This window comes from Opisthocomus hoazin, chromosome W (assembly GCF_030867145.1).
Source record: "Opisthocomus hoazin isolate bOpiHoa1 chromosome W, bOpiHoa1.hap1, whole genome shotgun sequence".
Classification (NCBI taxonomy): Eukaryota; Metazoa; Chordata; class Aves; order Opisthocomiformes; family Opisthocomidae; genus Opisthocomus; species Opisthocomus hoazin.
The window spans coordinates 47,109,856-47,127,717 of record NC_134453.1 but is presented as its reverse complement, the minus strand read 5'-3'; the positions used below and the strand labels follow the sequence as shown (position 1 = coordinate 47,127,717).

Here is a 17,862-nt window from a genome sequence, read left to right as displayed (position 1 = left end):
ACACTGATGTTTTAGCTGTTGCTGAGCAGTGCTTCCACAGTGTCAAGGCCTTATGTTTCTCACGCTGCCCCACCAGCAAGTAGGCTGGGGATGGGCAAGAAATTGGGAGGGGACACAGCTGGGGTACCAGACCCAAACTGACCTAAAGGATATATTCCACGCCATGTAACATCATGTTCAGCAATAAAAATAGGGGGTAGTCTTTCCACAGCAGCCATTGCTCAGAAACTGGCCAGACATCAGTCTGTGTTCGAAAGGTGGTGAGTGACTCCATTTTCATCACTTGTTTCCCCCCTCCTTTCACTTAAGCTGTATTTATGTCAACTCCCAAGTTTATCTTGCTTTTGCTCTTCCAATTCTTTCCCCATCTCGCTGCAGGGAAAGTGAGTGAGCAGCTGGTGGGTGCTTAGTTGTTGGCTGGGGCCAACCCACCACACTCCCTAACTCTAAATGACTAGTCACAGAATGTTAGGGGTTGGAAGGGACCTCTGTGGGTCACCCAGCCCAACCCCCTGCTGACGCAGGGTCACCTACAGCAGGCTGCACAGGACCTTGTCCAGGCGGGTCTGGAATATCTCCAGAGAAGGAGACTCCACAGCCTCCCTGGGCAGCCTGGGCCAGGGCTCCGTCACCCTCAGAGGGAAGAAGTTCTTCCTCATGTTCAGACGGAACTTCCTGTGCCTCAGTTTGTGCCCGTTGCCCCTTGTCCTGTCGCTGGGCACCACTGAAAAGAGCTTGGCCCCATCCTCCTGACACCCACCCTGCAGATATCTGTAAGCATTTATAAGGTCCCCTCTCAGCCTTCTCTTCTTCAGGCTGAACAAGCCCAGCTCCCTCAGCCTCTCCTCGTAGGAGAGATGCTCCAGTCCCCTCATCATCCTCGTAGTCCTAGTGACTCAAAATATTCGATTCCAGTGTTAAGTCCCAAGAGCACTGCATCTCTGAGAAATGGATAACTGGAAGATGACTAGGTAGTTTGTTCCTAAATACTGCGGCAAGTTTCAGATTCAACCTCCCAAAAGTTAGAAGCTACCTTAAATTGATCTCCCCGAGACACATACATCACGAGTCCTTAATTTCATACCATTTCTCCCTAAAGCAGTTCCATTTCAGTGCAAAAAAAAAAAGACATCATTTGTCAATCAGATAAGAAATATTGATCATTACTGTATTAAATCCTACAGCACAACTGCAGGTCAAAGACATGTCTGAGCTAGCTTTAAAACACCTGCTTCTGATACTGATACGCATGCAGCCACATGACAGAAGAGTTGAGTCCACACACATGAGCAATTCCCAAAGACTAACATAGGTTTTGCTCTGGGGACTGAACCCCATTTTCTGTATATCCATCTAAAACTTATCCCCATACTAATCAGCTTCAAATTTGGTCAGATAAAACTTACATAAACTATAATTACAGCTCTAGACCATAGTACAAACATACCCTGCACACTGCTCTTTCACCAATTCCTGCACTCCAGACAAGCCTTAGTTCTTTTGAACACAGAAGTACTAGTTTTTTCATAGGCTTTTCATTGCCACTTAAATTAGCCAAGTGCTTTACAAACATGAATAGATTTATCTTCCCAACAGTCCAAGAGGTGAAGCAGGACTAATACTCTTATTTTATGCAGGTAACTAAAACGCAGAAATTCATGTCAACATTGTACCAGCTAATACTGGATACCTAATTTGCAAGGCTTAAAGAGACTTTTCAGAGTGCCCAGCCTTTTTAGCATATTAAACATCTAGAGCAAAGACATAATTGGCTTCAGTTACCACACAGAATTTCTGCAAATCAGAATCTACAACTTGAAAGCTATCAGATAATGAAGAACAGTCATCACAAGAAATTTTCATCTATGTGATTTGTCCAATATGTACATCATGGTAATAGCAGCATAATCACTATCTCCAGAGTAGCCTTACTCCCAAAACCACTCCTCCTCTTCCTGCAGTTTCCTGCCTCAGTTCGCTCTTCCAAAAAGTTACTGAAATAAGCCTCATTCACTACATATTTATCCTCAGAACACAAACTAAAGAAACCATGATCCTATAAAGAAAAGTAGTATTGTGTTGTTACGCATGTACACAATAGAGACAAATGAAGGTTATAGGAGTAGCCTTAGATCTTGCTGTCACAAGCTTTCATATTGTCTTAACTTCAAAAGCATCATATTATATTCAGAATTCTTACTGATGGTTAAGAGCTCTATCAAAGAGCAACGCTAAATTTATATTGACTATTTATAAAGGATGATCTCATCAGCTGTATTAATGCTAATATTTTTACAGTTAAAGTTTAAGAACAGTCTTGCAAAAAAATTCAGTAAGATGAATGAAAAAAATTTAAGACCCTTATTAACATGACTGGTGCTTCATTTGTAATCTTTGACATGCTTTAGATTTATATCTACTTTTGTAACTAAACTCATTTTTCTCCTACAACAATTCAGCGTTATAAGCTACTTTGTTACATTTAAGAATCGGAAAAGAATGGAACTGAATCTCAGGATAAAGTCTGGCCCTGTGCTACTAGTAAAGTGCTGACTTCATCTTTTACTGAAAGACAGAAAAACAAGGGAGGGAGGAAATGTTCTCAGCATACGATATTTCATTCAGCTTTTAATGACTCACAGTGAATCAATAGAACAAAAGATCGAATAATATCTCACTTAAGCCTGCTAAGTCTCCATTCATTAAGTAACAATTAGACTGTTTTCAGATTACATTATTAGATGCCTGGGTACATAGACAAAAAATACATACATACTGGACTCTGATCTTCATTTTAAATCGTTCCATTCACCACAACAGAAGCAGCATAACAAAAATTTGTTTTGTAAGAGAGAAAAAACTAATTCTATAAGACTAAAAGAGATAAAGTTTGAGCTGATGATTCTCAACTAAGGAAGACAGCCTTAGTATTCCTCTCATGTAAATTAAAACAACGTTCAATACAGGAACTAGAATCACAGAATCTTTTAGGTTGGAAAAGACCTCTAAGATCATCGAGTCCAACCATTAACCTAACACTGCCAAATCCACCACTAAACCATGACCCTAAGCACCACATCCACGCATCTCTTAAATACCTCCAGGGATGGGGACTCAGCCACCTCCCTGGGCAGCCTGTTCCAAGGCCTGACCACTCTTTCAGGAAAGAAATTTTTCCTAATATCCAAACTAAACCTCCCCTGAGACAACTTGAGGCCATCGCCTCTCATCCTATTGCTAGTTACCTGGGAGAAGAGACCAACACCTGCTGCACTACAACCTCCTGTCAGGGAGCTGTAGAGAGCGAGAAGGTCCCCCCTCAGCCTCCTCTTCTCCAGACTAAACAGCCCCAGCTCCCTCAGCCGCTCCCCATCAGACTTGTTCTCCAGACCCGTCCCCAGCCTCGCTGCCCTTCTCTGGACACGCTCCAGCCCCTCCATGTCCTTCTTGGAGTGAGGGGCCCAAAACTGAACACAGTACTCCAGGTGCGGCCTCACCGGGGCCGAGTACAGGGGCACGATCCCCTCCCTGCTCCTGCTGGCCACACCATTCCTGATCCAAGCCAGGATGCCGTTGGCCTTCTTGGCCACCTGGGCACACTGCTGGCTCATGTCCAGCCGGCTGTCGACCAGTACCCCCAGGGCCTTTTCTGCCAGGCAGCTTTCCAGCCACTCTTCCCCAAGCCTGTAGCGTTGCATGGGGTTGGTGTGACCCAAGTGATAAACCACAAAGCAGAAGCAAGCCTGGCCTCCAGTTAAATTGAGAACAGGGAAGCACAGCACATATGTGGAACGTCAAGAAGGCAGCATATGGAATAGAAATTGTACACCAAGAGGCTCATACTTAGTCTTGATCTGCTATCAATTCCCATGCTACACAGGCTCCAAGCAGCCTAGCATAGCACATATTTTGCAGCCCTACCCTAAACATTAAGAATACTGCAAAAACAGAAAAGGAAGACAACTTGGATTCAGGAGAAATAAATGCTCAAATTCAATGCTTTAGTAATGATTTAAAGAACACTTTACAACAGGTGATCAATTTACTAGACAGCCCATCTCGATTTCTGAATGTGAGGCTTATAATAGTCATATTCCATTAAAGCAAGGAAATCATTCTTACTCCTCCATCCACACTCCAAATAAAAATTAGTCAATTAAAATTTCTCTTTGTATAGGATCTACTCCTGGAATGTACAAAAAAAGCCCATGAAAAGTAAAATGCATGCTTTACCTATCATTTGTTTATGCTAATCGCACAGTCAGAATATTAATCTATATATGCATGAGGGTAATTGTATGTAATATAAACTAGCTTTCACTGACAATATTTCCATAGATTTACTGCTATTAAGAGACATCTATAGTAGTAATCTAAAGCTAGCCTGATCATTCCAAAACTGGTCTGAAATATAAGTCTACCCAAGAAAAAATAATCAGCTTATTTTCAGCAATGTTTCCCTGCAAAATGTAGGTTATATACCTGTTGTGGTTTAGCCTGGCAGCCAGCAACTAGGACCACAGTCTCTCGCTTGCTCCTCCTCCCCCAGTGGGATGGGAAGAAGAATGGAAAAAAAGTAAACTCATGGGTTGAGATAAAGACAGTCTTATTAGACAGCAAAAACACACACTTGTATATTCTTTATTATTATTTTTATTAAACAAGCTATACACGATACAACTTTTCTCACCACCTGATCACCAATTCACAGCCAGTCCCCGACCAGCAATAAAGGAACTCGCAGATTTCATGGAAGTCCTGAAAAAGTTTGAACTCATGGGAGGGGGGAGGGAGGGGTGGTGGAAAGGTGCTGAGCTCCTGGAAAAGAGGTTCCTGCTGCCCCGGCCAACCCTCATTTATAAACTGAGCATGCCATCTGTGGTATGGAATATTTCCATCGGCCAGCTTGGGTGAGCTGCCTGGCTGTGCTCCCTCCCAGCTCCTGCACCCCTGCTCATTAGCTGAATATGGGAAACTGGAAAAAAGTCCTTGATTTCATAGCAACAACTAAAATCATCAATGTATTATCAACATTCTTCTGTACTAAATCCAAAACACAGCAGCTACTGGGAAGAAAATTAATTCTATCCCAGCTGAAACCAGGACAATACCTTAAAAAAATTTTCCCCAAGAAATTATCCTTAGTATACTTCTCTTTATACCTGCAGCTACTTCTTCTGACTTCCACTTTCTAAAATATACTTTAGTTTTCTAGAAACTCTGTGAAAGAAAAACAGACCAAATAAGTTATTTTAATTTTATTTCAGCATGTATTGTAAAACATATCACAAAAAAATAAATTTGGATATGTTATTTTGCGTTTTCAGATTATCAGAAGACATATTTAAAAATATATGAAAGAAAGAGAAAGAACAAAGATTTCTCAATTACTGCAAGTAGTATCATGCTATGACTTCATACATACAATCCTGAGGGAAGAAATAATTGTCTATCACATGCAACCAAAGATAATTCTTTTTTCTTTTTTTTTAAAGTTCTTAGATTTTCTTTTTTTATGAAACAGTACATTATATCAGGAAAATTAGGTAAATTAATTTATCTGTGAAAATTACATTTCTTAAAACAAAAAGAAAGCCCATTAATAAGGAAAGTAGAAGCATGGGAGAACAAATCTATTATATGGGAAAGACAATTTAACAGTTGTTTCAATAGACTATAAGGAAACAAGCAGCAACTTGAGAAAATGACTGACCAAGACCCTGAAATTTCTCAAAACACACACACCCAAAAAAAAAAAAAAAAAAAAAAAAAAAAAAAAAATCAAGCTGCAACTCCGATTATAGTCTAGGTAAAGCAAACTGAGAATGAAGACTGGATCTCTGAAGTTGTGTGGGTTTTGTTGTGGGTTTGGGGTTGGTTTTTTTTTGGGGGGGGGTTAATATACTTTACATTTGTGTGAAAAATGGGCTTTGCACATAACTTGTAATTACAAGCTAATCTATATAAACTACATCCAGATCAATATAAGCGTTCACATACAGTCTCATACCAGTTTAAAATTAAATCTTTAGACAAAGCATTCTATAATTTTTTGGCCATATGTCCTTGTAAATAAAGACACAAATTAAAAAAAAATTAAGAAGAGACAGACAGACTATGTAGGGGTAAAGAAGAGAGCTGTTTTGCAGATCTCCATTATTTAAAACAAAGTACTTATAATAGCATTGTCATAACATTTAAAAAAATCTTATGATGGGATAATCCTCATAATCTTTAAGCAGACATTATTTAGTATTCCTTTCTGGTTACTTAGTGACAGTCTAGAAACTAAGTGCTACTTAATACAAATACAAAATTTCCATTCTTCGTAACCAGTAATAGGAAAGACTAAGTGATGCTTACATTCAGTCACTGTAAAGAAACAGCAGCTATGCCAGCAAATACGAAAGGATAAAAAAAAAATGCAGCAGGCTAGAAGCATTACATAATTCACTACATTTTTAATAGCAGATACAAAAAACATCTTATGAGACACTCCAAAGACGAATTTTCAATTATGTAATTTTTTGCTGGTATGGGCTTTCTCTTACTAGAGGAAAACATTATGGTAAATTTGGATCCAGTCCTCCTATCACAAATACAAATCAGGTAGAAACACCAGAATGCCACTGGACAAGAACACTTTCTTCACCCTTTTCAGGTTCAAAGAGACTCATGAACTTGAAAGGCACATTACCACTAACACCTAAAGGCATTCAAGTTTTAAGCAAGTAATAAAGAACTGCATGTGGTATAATGCCCCTGTCTGAAAATTCCATTTATTAAATCAAATTACTGATTGGAGCCACTTAACACAGACAAACTATCTTCTGCTCTCTGCTCGCAGACAACACACCATTCTTCACTAAAAACTACATTATCAAATATTAAAGAAGGGACAGTTTTTGTTTGTCAGTGTCCCATTTTCTCAACAGGCAATTTCAGGAAAAAAAAAAGGACTTGTGATTAATGCAGTTTAATACTATTCTGAATTGTATTGCTGCTTCTGCCAAAGAGCTCTTACATAAAGCTAAACAAATCACAAACTTCTCACAGGTTGTCCCTACTTGAAAGGTAACTGATTTTTCATTAGGTCTTAACTGTGGTCATTTATTTTGATGCTTAAGCCTAATGTTAACAGCTCCTCATGTTAACATAAATAACTTCCAAAACCATAATATGAAAAAAAAAAATTGAAGTCATACCCTCAAATACGATTTTATGAGAGATGACAAGAATCAAAGTTCCCCATCACATTAAGTCAATTAAAAAAAAAACCAAACATTTTAGAAGCACCCTTGCTGCTTTCTAAGAACTACTTCCAAAACTTTCTATATACCATGTACCATCACACACATGAAGCTCCTAAAAAGAAAGTTAACTATCTTTTCTCAAACTCTGGAAACAAAGCTAAGAATTCCATTGCTTCACTATTAACAAAAGTTTCCAGAATTTCTGCAGAAATGCTGCAGTGACCGAATGCAAATGTTACAGAGCAAAAACTTGCAGCATATTTACATACACAGTATTTTAGATCTTTTTATTCCTTAAAATGGTGAATACTCAACAATCCCCATGTTTCTCCTGCATAATAATCCTCCCTTCTTAAGTTTTCTAAAACCTTTTTTGATAATGTAAATAAATCAACACTATAATTAAGACAGTATTAAGTGGAAAGTCTTTTCTCTCAAAATAAAAGCACGTAGGGGTTTACTTTCTGCTGGAATGAGCGTAAACTCTCTGCTGCCACTAATTCCCCCCTCCCACCAAGCAAAAGAATTCCCCTTCCTTTTCCTAGAACTGCTTCCCACACACTGAAAAAGACTCCTCCCTATGAAGTGATGACCTCATGCAGCTAACCCATCCTTGTATGGAGCAACTGCAGGCTTACTGCCAGCTTTCTCTGCTTTCATGCAGAGAAAGCAACATACCTTCCTTCGCCCTGCTGATAGACAGCTCAAAAAACATCGATAAGTGGCAGCTGATCACTTTATACATTGCGAATCCAAATATCAACTGAATAACCACCTTCTTTCGAAGGATTCAGTTGTGACAAAAAGTTATAGTTGTAGGAAAGCAAAGAAGGATCTTGGTGATAATTAACAAAGCCTTTGTTCAGTTTAAAAGTAACCTTATATATATGACAACCTTTTTCTTCGAAAAAGTATCTTCTTTGAAAGCTCAACTCTTTTGGGGTTAACATTCCACAAAGGTTTACTCTAAACTTTTAACAGGACTGATAATCTGCTACAAACACATTAAAAAGGAATAATACACAACATACACATCTCACCAACAATAATAATTATGGTAACTCAACCTATGGTATATCCATTAATTACAATTTGCTTTGTCTGTGAGCTATTTACAGGTATGAACTTTCCACCTTCTTGACTCTTCCAAAGAGTAACACATGTAACAGTCATTTCTTTTCTGGACAATATACCTTTATTATATATAACCTAACGTGTGCAATAATTAACTTCAAATAATATTCAATAAATTATTTTGACCTTAAATCAAAAAGTTTCAGATGTTGCCCAGGTTTTTCTTACATTGCAACTTGTTAAAAGAAACTACATCAAGATATAGCAGAATATCCAAGTCACTTTGCATAGTTTTCTTATAAAGCGGGAAAAAGTTATGTCAAGTATTTGGAAGATATTCTCTCTCACTGCATTTAGAGAGTCAGAAAACAGGCTAACTTGTATAAAAATAAAAAAAAACACCACACACACAGATGTTCACACGGGATGAGTCACTTCCAAGCACATATGTTCACATAAGCTTAAACAAAACAGAAACATATTCCAAAACAAAAATGTATCTTTAATACCTTTCTATATCTTTTGCCCTCACATACCAAACATGTCAAAATTTATTATTCTTAAATACCAAACCCATGAACAGAAAACAACATGTTTACTAATAGCAGACTCAATAATAAGGCACATGAATAAGAAAGGGACTTCTTGGTTTAACTGTGTCAGCTATCTACATAGCCTCCAAATGTATATTTGAAGTTAATAAAGTCTAAGCTGTACAGCATTGCTAGAGGAAAAACATGGGCTTATTTCCCATTTATTTGAGGTGAGCCACGCATCATAAAGTTTCAAGAGGTGACTGGGGCGCTCCCTCCCCCCCTTTTATTTTTCCTCCTCGCCACAGCAGTTACAGCCCAGCCGTTGTGCCTTAGTACACCAGGAGCAAAGCAAGGGAGCTGCAGCTCTGAGGCAGGGCACCCCGGGTACTGGCGGAGCAGACGCAGCAGGAACCGAACTGACTTGGCCCTTTCTCACCCTTCATTCCCAAGTATACCGCCGAGCCCAGGCCTCCCATGCCCAGGGGTCCACTCGACCTAACGCAGAGCCCGTATCCTGGGCCCGACGGCAGCCCCTCAGACGGGTGCGGGACTCCATACCCACCACGCTACCAGCTACGCCAAGGCAGAGCCGCCACCAAGCAAGAAGCACTCCCGACTATTCCCGGCGCCGCCACCACACCCTCAGAAGAAAGCACGAGCTGCATCGAGTGCGCCCGACCTGCAGGCAAATCAGCTTGCGGGGCCGGCCGGCCGCCACCCCGGCTCCCTCGCGGGTGGGCAAGACACTGCGGAGCGTAACCACATCCCACCTCAGCGACAACACTTCTAGGGTGTAGTCACTATCAACTGCACCGCACTATATACAGAACCTACCTACCTGACAAACCGAGCCCCTCCACCACAGCAGGGTTCACGATCCCACCAGCATCACATGAGCGGAATCAGCGAATCAACGCCAGACTCACTTCTCTCCGTCAACCAATCTGGGCCCTCACTGTCCCTTGGTGACGCTCTGTGACTGGCGGCTAGTGAGGGAAGAGGCGCTGCTGCTTCCGTTTCCCGGCTGAGAGGGAGGACGCGATTAGCTTCCGGAGGGGGAGCCGCGGGCGGTGGGTGTTGTGGTGCCTCGCAGGGGGCTGAGACCGTTGAGGGGAGGTGAGGATGGACAACCCCCGCTCGCGCCTGTGAACTGTGTTCTTAGGGCCACCGCCCTACCCTCGCCTTCTTACCACTGAACTCCGGTGCCTATTGCTCTTGCTTGTTAAAGAGCAGAGTAACCAAAGGGCGACGACGGTGCGGGCGGTTAGAGGCCCGGACCGTTAGGCCCTGCAGAAGGCAGGCAAGGTAGCACAGGCGGTTTGTCCACTCAGTGCAGCCCCTCGGCCGGGGCGCTAGCTGGGCAGTGCGGTTATGCTACAGATGGTGTGGCAAAGCCACCAACGGTATTGCTACAGATACTTGTAAGGGAGAAAGAGCCCAATACCTGTTCACAGCTGTTTCTGGCATAATTTACTATGCATGATTAAACTTGTGATTTTCTGTGCCCATCAAGCACTCTAACCAGAGGTGGCTATCAGAATTATATGTAATACCTATTATGTCAGAACCTGTGGCAGACAACCAACTGCCAGCCCATTGATACCTGTGAATGTAACAAATGTGACATGTAGGGGATGTTATCACTTCAGGTGGTCAGAATCATTGCATAACCAAAACAAGTCTTGGTTCTTTGTGAATAACTGGGACGGGAGGGTTGCAAGATAAGGGACTCCTGAATAATCCCTTTAGGCGCCTGGGCCTTGGGAGAGCAGGTATGCAAACTACAGAGATGAGGAGGCTGCAGGATAATCTGAAAACCCCACCGATGATAAGCATTTCTTGGAAATGTAATGAATATGTATGTTAACATAGCATAAATACCTAGGAACTGTGTCTCTTTGGTGCACACGTTTGGAGGAGAGATCCCCCGTGTGCCTGGCGCTGCACTAAAGAATTCCTGCTTAATAGTCTGCCGACTATTGAGTCTTCAATTCCGGCTTTTCACGGCATCATCATGACTGGCTTGGAAATACGGTGAAACCTGTCGATGTTGCTAGTGTGTCCCAGCAGCACAAGGTAACCTGCTTGTATACCACTCCATCCCATAAAGCTGCAATGTGAAGTAAACAGTGCCAAAAAAAAAAGGCCTTCTTTTCAAAGGGTGTAATAAAATCCATGTACATCAGTTTCCACCACCAAATTTTCCCCAACCTTTTTGTTTTAATAGATGCATTTAGAAATACCTTAGACTTCAAAAAAGAAGAAGAAAAAAAAAACAAACACAAAAAAACCCCAGTCGTTCCTTCATCCTTTGTACCATACTTTTTCTCTACTAGGCAATCACAGCCAGATTTCCTCTGCTTTTATATTCAACAGCTGGCACTGACAAGAGTCCAGATGTACAAGTGTAACACAGAAGCTTTGTTAAAACATTATTTTATTAAGTAGATTGGAATATTATACATACCACACTGATGCAATCATATGAAGATTTCAAACAGAAAACACTATTTTCCAGTACAATAAAATTGGCTTCTGGTCTTCTGTATCCTGAGAAACTATCCTTCCTGACTTTATAAGCCACATAAGAAAATCTTCACATAGCCAAGAGCCACAAAACACCATATGGAAACAACTGAGTCTGCGCAAGAACAAAAGGTTAACTAGAGGTGACGAAGAGGAGTCACCTATCTTCATCCCCACGACCCTCGACAACCACCACAAGGAGGCACTGCGCAAGCGCAGTCGGGAGGAGTCTGGAAATGACCCCTTGGAACTAATTTTAATACGAAGCGAGGATAGGTTATGCATATGTATAGGCGTATTGGGAAATCTAATGCATATGTAATGATTGTATAAGTTGAAGAGACAAGTTGCTGTTCGGCGCGCACGACTTTGGTGGGGCTACCCCCCGTGCTGCCCAACGCCGAATAAACATCCCTACTTTACAGTCTTACAGACTGTGGAGTCTGCTTTCCGCACGTCAGTTTTGGCGAGCCAGCCAGGAGATCTCTGCTCGACCGTGGGAGCGACTGCGGAGCGGACGCTCCTAGGCGCGCCCCGGGCACTTTCCTCGGAGGAGCCTCCGCTGCCAGCCGCTCACCCGGAGAGCAGACAACAACCTCCTGAAGCCGTGGACATAAACGGTATGTTTTGTAGGGAAGGGCCTGTAAGTCGTACGCGTGGCCGGGGCTGCTGGTAAATCGCACTGAGACGTCTGGCGTGCAGCACAGTCCCCATGGGGAAAGGGTACCCTGGTAAGGAAGGGGGGTTTGCTGACCGATGGAGCGGCCGCTGGCGATCTTGAGGGTAGATCGAGCAAACCCGAGGGTACCGCTGCATCCCAGTGTCGGGAGCCAGGACGGACCTGCTAATGACTGGTATATAAGAAGTGGGAGAAGGGAAAGTGGAACCTCCGCGCAATTGCGTTTGGGGTATTTTGTGGATATTGGGTGGATGTTAACTGGAACGGTAATGTTTAAGAGGTATATGTTAAGTCTCTTGTTCTGTGTGTAATGTTTAATTTTGTTTGTTTAATTTTTGCCGGAGGATATTGGTTATGACTCTCATCTAAGGAAGTCGGATTTGTCCGTGCCTTAGATGAGTAGGTGGACTCCATTATCCGGCAACATTTCTTTGGTATTTTGTGCGTTTGGGAACTTTATGTTAATATTTTTGGTTTTAGGTGTATGTTTAAGATCGTGAATGTCTTTATATGTTGGTGAGGATACTGGGCAAAAGAAATCACTCCTTAGGCAGTTTGGGCTCGAACCTTGGGAGTATTTGAACGAAGGGGGGCATTGGATAAAAAGGGGAAATGATCTAGCAGGCGAAGAGCAGAGTGCCCTAAGTGCTTTCCCCGAACCCCACCGTTTTATAATTGGAAAAGGGCTCAACAAGAATCTGAAGTAGTAAAATTGGTGTGTGGAAAGGAAAATTTGATCCCGGAAATTTGGGATGTGTGGGAGAAGGATTGAGAGAAAACTATGACGAATTGTAAGAAGCGATTCGCGTGGAAACGTACTAAAAGAATAGCAAAGGCCAAACTAAAAGAACAATAGAAGAAGTCATGAAATGGGTAATACTCAAGGAGGAATTTTGGAAAAGAGTCCCTTGGGCTGTGTACTTGCTCACTGGAAAGACATCGTTGGGACCGGAGGCACAGAAAGTAAAAGGACCCTTATCAAATGTTGTAATCAATGGTGGCCTCTATATAAATTGGAAGATGGGGCCAAGTGGCCATTAAATGGGTCAATAGATTATAATACTCTCTTACAACTAATGCTGTTTTTGAGGAGAGAACAAAAATGGGATGAGGTCTCATATGCAGACATGTTTTTCACCCTCTGAAATCATCCGGAGTGGCAAAGGGGTTGTGGACTGGTACCACCACAGGACCCCATGGTACTCGCACTTGAGCGAGAAAATAACAAAGAACTTAGAGGTAGACTGAAGCGGTGTTGTTCAGCATGTAGCATTGGGCAAAAATGTACTAACTGATTTGTTTAAGCCTCCCCCTCGACCACAGGAACAGGATGCGAACTCGGATGAAATCCCCACTCCTCCGGACAGCCCTGTATCTTCCCGGACTAGGAAGAAATCCGCCTCAACGGCCTTACAAGCACCTCTCCGAGAGGCGGTAGGACCTGATGGTGGAACTATGCTAATCAAAATACCTTTTTCCACTACCGATTTAGATGTTTGGAAAAAGGTAGCCCAGGAATATCGGGTCGACCCAGTAGGTGTCGCTAAACACTTCAAATTCATAATGACCACTATAAAACTGTGGAGGGTGATGTTAAGGATTATTTCCCCCTCCAAGACCCGAAGTGGGATGCTAACAGGTCTGCTCACATGGAAAGGTTGCAGACATACCAAGAGTGGGTTTCTAAAGGAATGGAAAGGGCCATTCCCAAAACTATAAATTGGCCAGCTTTATATGCAGTTAAACAGGGTCCTTCCAAGTCCCCATCCGAATTCCTGGATCGACTGAGGGATGTAATGCGCCGTAACACATCACTGGACCCTGGGTCAGAGGTAGGAATACAACAACTAGTCTCCCTATTTTTGGGTCAGTCTACGGGAGACATTAGGCGCAAACTCCAGAAGTTGCATCCTACAGAAGGTAGGAACTTGGAAGTCTTGCTGGATGAAGCATGGAGAGTGTTTAGCAATAGAGAGGAAGGATACAGGCAAGGGCAGAGGAGAATGGTGGTGGTTGTCAGGGAAGAGGAAGAAAGAAGGCCTAGATGGGAATCGTTCCGGTTGGGTAAAGACCAATGTGCGCTGTGTTAAGAGATTTGGTCATTGGAAAAGGGAATGTCCAAAAAATAAGGAGAAGGGACGAGGCCGCCAGATAGAAAAAACAATAGCCCATGTAAAGGAAGATTGACAGGGACCTGGGGAATCCACCCTAGTGGATCCACTGGTTATAATGAAGCTAGGGAGGGAACAACAAGAAATAGAATTTTTGGTTGACACGGGGGCAACATACTCTGTTTTGAACCAAGCCTTGATGCCCCTGAGGAGTGACTATATGATGGTAAAAGGGGCGACTGGCCAAAGTGAAAAGGCATACTTTTGTAAACCTTTAAAGTACAAATTAGGAAAACAATGGGGCATCCACAAATTCTTGTATATGCCCAACTCCCCAAAGGCACTTCTGGGAAGAGATTTGTTGGAACAATGAGGTGCAAAAATTACATTTGAAAAAGGAGAAATTACTCTGGAGGTGAAGGATCAACAATATATGCAGGTACTGAGTCTATTTCTAACCAGTTCCCCCACAGAAGGAAAAATTCCCGAGGAGATCCTAAACCGGGTATACCTTGGGGTATGGGCCACTGACGTGCCTGGAAGAGCGAAGAATGCTGCACCCGTTGAAGTTAGACTCAAAGAAGGCCGGCAACCGGTAAGAGTTAAGCAATATCTCCTAAAAGAGGAAGATAAGGAAGGAATCCGGCCAGTGATAGAAAGATTTTTACAATTAGGATTATTGAAAGAGTGCAAGTCAGATTTTAACACCCCTATACTACCTGTCTGTAAACCTGACGGGTCATACGGGGTGGTCCAGGACTTGCGAGCTGTAAACAAAATAACAGAGGACCTCTACCCGGTAGTAGCAAACCCATATACTTTGTTGACCGTATTGGCTCCTGAATTAACCTGGTTTACTGTTTTAGATCTGAAAGATGCCTTCTTTTGCCTCCCTCTCCATGAAGCCAGTCAGAAATTATTCGCATTTGAATGGGAAAACCCCAAAAGTGGTCGAAAGACTCAGCTCACTTGGACGGTGCTGCCACAAGGATTTAAGAACAGCCCTACCATCTTCGGCAATCAACTCGCAAAAGACTTGGTGTCCTGGGAAATCCCGTCTGAAGAAGGGAAATTATTACAGTATGTGGATGACATCCTGACTGCCATCAAAACAGAGGACAGTTGTATCATTTGGACGGTGAGTCTATTAAATTTCTTGGGGCTCCAAGGGTAGCGGGTATCTAAGAAGAAGGCTCAAATAATACAACGCGAGGTGATTTACTTGGGCTATGAGATTAGCGCTGGACAAAGAACTTTGGGACAGGCCCGTAAAGAGGCAATATGCCAAACTCAGAGACCTCCGACAGTGAAAGAGCTACGGCCTTTCTTGGGAATGACCGGCTGGTGCTGGCTGTGGATTTATAATTATGGACTACTCGTTAAACCACTATATGCACTAACAGCTACTGGACAAAATCACCTTAAATGGAACAAGGAGACCATGCAAGCCGTTAAACTATTGAAAAAAGCCCTGATGTCGGCCCCTGCCTTAGGGCTCCCAGATGCGAGTAAGCCGTTTTTCCTTTTCTCTCACGAGAAGCAGGGGATTGCTCTGGGGATACTAGCACAAGACCTAGGGCCATATCGACGAGCAGTTGCCTATCTCTCCAAACAACTGGATGCAACTGCGAAGGGTTGGCCTGGATGCCTGCGAGCGGTTGCAGCTGTAATATTAAACATACAGGAAGCCCAAAAATTTACCTTGGGCCAGCAAATGACTGTTTTGGTGTCCCACACGGTATCCGCAGTACTGGAGGCAAAAGGAGGACACTGGCTTTCTCCACAAAGATTCCTGAGATATCAGGCCATACTGGTAGAACAGGATGATGTAGAGATTATAGTTACTAACATTGTCAACCCAGCTTCCTTTCTCAGCGGAAACACAGGAGAACCGGTGCACCATGACTGCCTGGAGACCATTGAAGCAACCTATGCAAGTCGCCCGGATTTGAAAGACAACCCTATAGAGAATGGGGAAAACTGGATCACAGATGGAAGCAGCTATGTTCTGAGTGGTAAGAGACACGCAGGGTACGCTATTACCACCAGTCAAAAAGTCATAGAGTCAGGACCTTTGCCCATAAACACCTCTGCGCAAAAGGCAGAGATAATTGCTTTAACCCGTGCCTTGGAATTGGCCCAAGGCAAAGTTGTGAATATATACACAGACTCGAAGCATGCCTTCGGAGCTGTGCATGCGCATGGAGCGATCTGGAAGGAAAGAGGACTATTGAACTCTCAAGGGAAAAACATCAAACATGCAGAAGAAATTTTGAAACTGCTGGAGGCAGTTCAACTCCCCAAGAAAGTGGCAATCATGCATATTAAGGCGCACCAGAAAGTGAGCTCAAAATTGAAAAAAAAGGAAACGAGCTGGCAGACAAAGAGGCAACACAGGTGGCCAAAACGGAGGTAAAAACTGAAGGGGCTTTAATCCCTGACTGACGAATCTCCCTAGAAGGTAAGCCAGAATATACCAAGGAAGACCAGAAACTTCTCACAGATCTAGAAGAGTCGTATAATGAGGAAGGGTGGGCTCAAACCCCACAGGGAAAACTAATCATTCCCTCCTGTCTGATATGGCATTTGGTAAGGGAAGGACATAGGAAAAGGCATTGGGGAACAGAGGCTCTGTACAAACACTTTATTGGAGAGATTGTGGCCAGAAATCTATACACCACGGTGAGACAGGTGACTCAGCAGTGCGATCTTTGCCTCCAGACTAATCCGAAAAATAACCCTAAACCAGAAATGGGTCAGATTGGAAAAGGTAATGGGCCTGGGCAGCAATGGCAGATTGGTTTCACGGAACTCCCAAGAAAAGGGGGGTACCGATATCTATTGGTATTAACCGATACCTTTTCAGGTTGGCCGGAAGCATTCCCAACCAGGACGGCTAAAGCTCGGGAAGTAACTAAAGTATTAATACAAGAGATAATACCACGTTTTGGGGTTCCAGCAACTATGTCCTCTGACAGGGGACCACGTTTTGTTTCAAAAATAGTACAACAAATCAGCTGTCACCTGGGTATAGATTGGCAGCTCCACACCCCATACTGCCCTCAGTCGAGCGGCCAAGTGGAGAAAATAAACCACTTAATCAAGCAACAAATTGTGAAATTAGGGCAAAAAGCAAATTTGGCATGGCCTCAGTCCCTTCCTCTAGCCCTCTTGCGTATACGGACAAGGCCGAGGGCAAGAGAGGGACTGAGCCCTTTTGAGATCCTGTATGGATGACCCTATGAAATACAGAAGGGGATAGCCATACAAATTGGGGATGAGATTATGACTTCTTATTTAGTGGCACTGGGCAAACAACGAAACAAAATCAGGAAACATGTGGTTGGGACCTGGGGGAGGGGCCTAGATGGACCTGTACATAATATACACCCTGGAGATCATGTATATATAAAGTCTCTTACAGGAAAGACTCTAGAGCCACAGTGGGAAGGACCATACCAAATACTACTCACCTCTTTCACGGCCATCAGAATCAAGGAACAGAGCACCTGGATTCATCACACCAGAGTTAAAAAGGCATGTGGGAAACCATGGATGGTAACCCCTACTGGACCTATGGGTTTACAGTTCTCCAGACAGTAATAACCCTGTGGTTATTACTGGGTTCAAACAAAGCTAGGTGGAATCTAAATTCACATCTAGCAATAACTCAAAATGTTTCC

At 42.9% G+C, this 17,862-nt stretch overlaps 2 protein-coding genes across 9 annotated transcripts in view; one reads left to right on the top strand and one right to left on the bottom strand.

The window, feature by feature from the left end:
• LOC142365534 (tyrosine-protein kinase Fer-like) overlaps nucleotides 1-9,744 on the bottom strand; it is a 226,937-nt gene extending 217,193 nt beyond the window's left edge. For 2 of the 6 annotated variants that reach the window (XM_075446347.1, XM_075446351.1), the window contains exons 1-2: nucleotides 9,702-9,744; nucleotides 5,163-5,220 (exon numbers count right to left, since the gene is read on the bottom strand). The gene's annotated coding sequence lies outside the window, so the exon portion shown is untranslated. The remainder of the gene's footprint in view (nucleotides 1-5,162; nucleotides 5,221-9,701) is intronic. The other 4 variants (XM_075446348.1, XM_075446349.1, XM_075446353.1 and 1 more) reach the window with 4 other exon arrangements.
• A 1,493-nt stretch (nucleotides 9,745-11,237) lies between these two features.
• LOC142365689 (uncharacterized) lies at nucleotides 11,238-17,701 on the top strand. Of its 3 annotated transcripts, none has more exons than XM_075446747.1 (3): nucleotides 11,238-13,502; nucleotides 14,653-14,774; nucleotides 15,046-17,701. In XM_075446747.1, the coding sequence occupies exon 3, from the start codon at nucleotides 15,513-15,515 to the stop codon at nucleotides 16,593-16,595; it is 1,083 nt and encodes a 360-aa protein (XP_075302862.1). In that variant the 5' UTR covers nucleotides 11,238-13,502; nucleotides 14,653-14,774; nucleotides 15,046-15,512; the 3' UTR covers nucleotides 16,596-17,701. The 3 variants fall into 3 exon arrangements, with proteins under 3 accessions (XP_075302862.1, XP_075302863.1, XP_075302861.1); XM_075446748.1 differs by having other exon boundaries at nucleotides 11,238-14,774; nucleotides 15,046-16,640; nucleotides 17,604-17,701; XM_075446746.1 differs by having other exon boundaries at nucleotides 11,238-14,774; nucleotides 15,046-16,640; nucleotides 17,594-17,701.
• The last annotated feature ends 161 nt before the right edge of the window (nucleotides 17,702-17,862 follow it).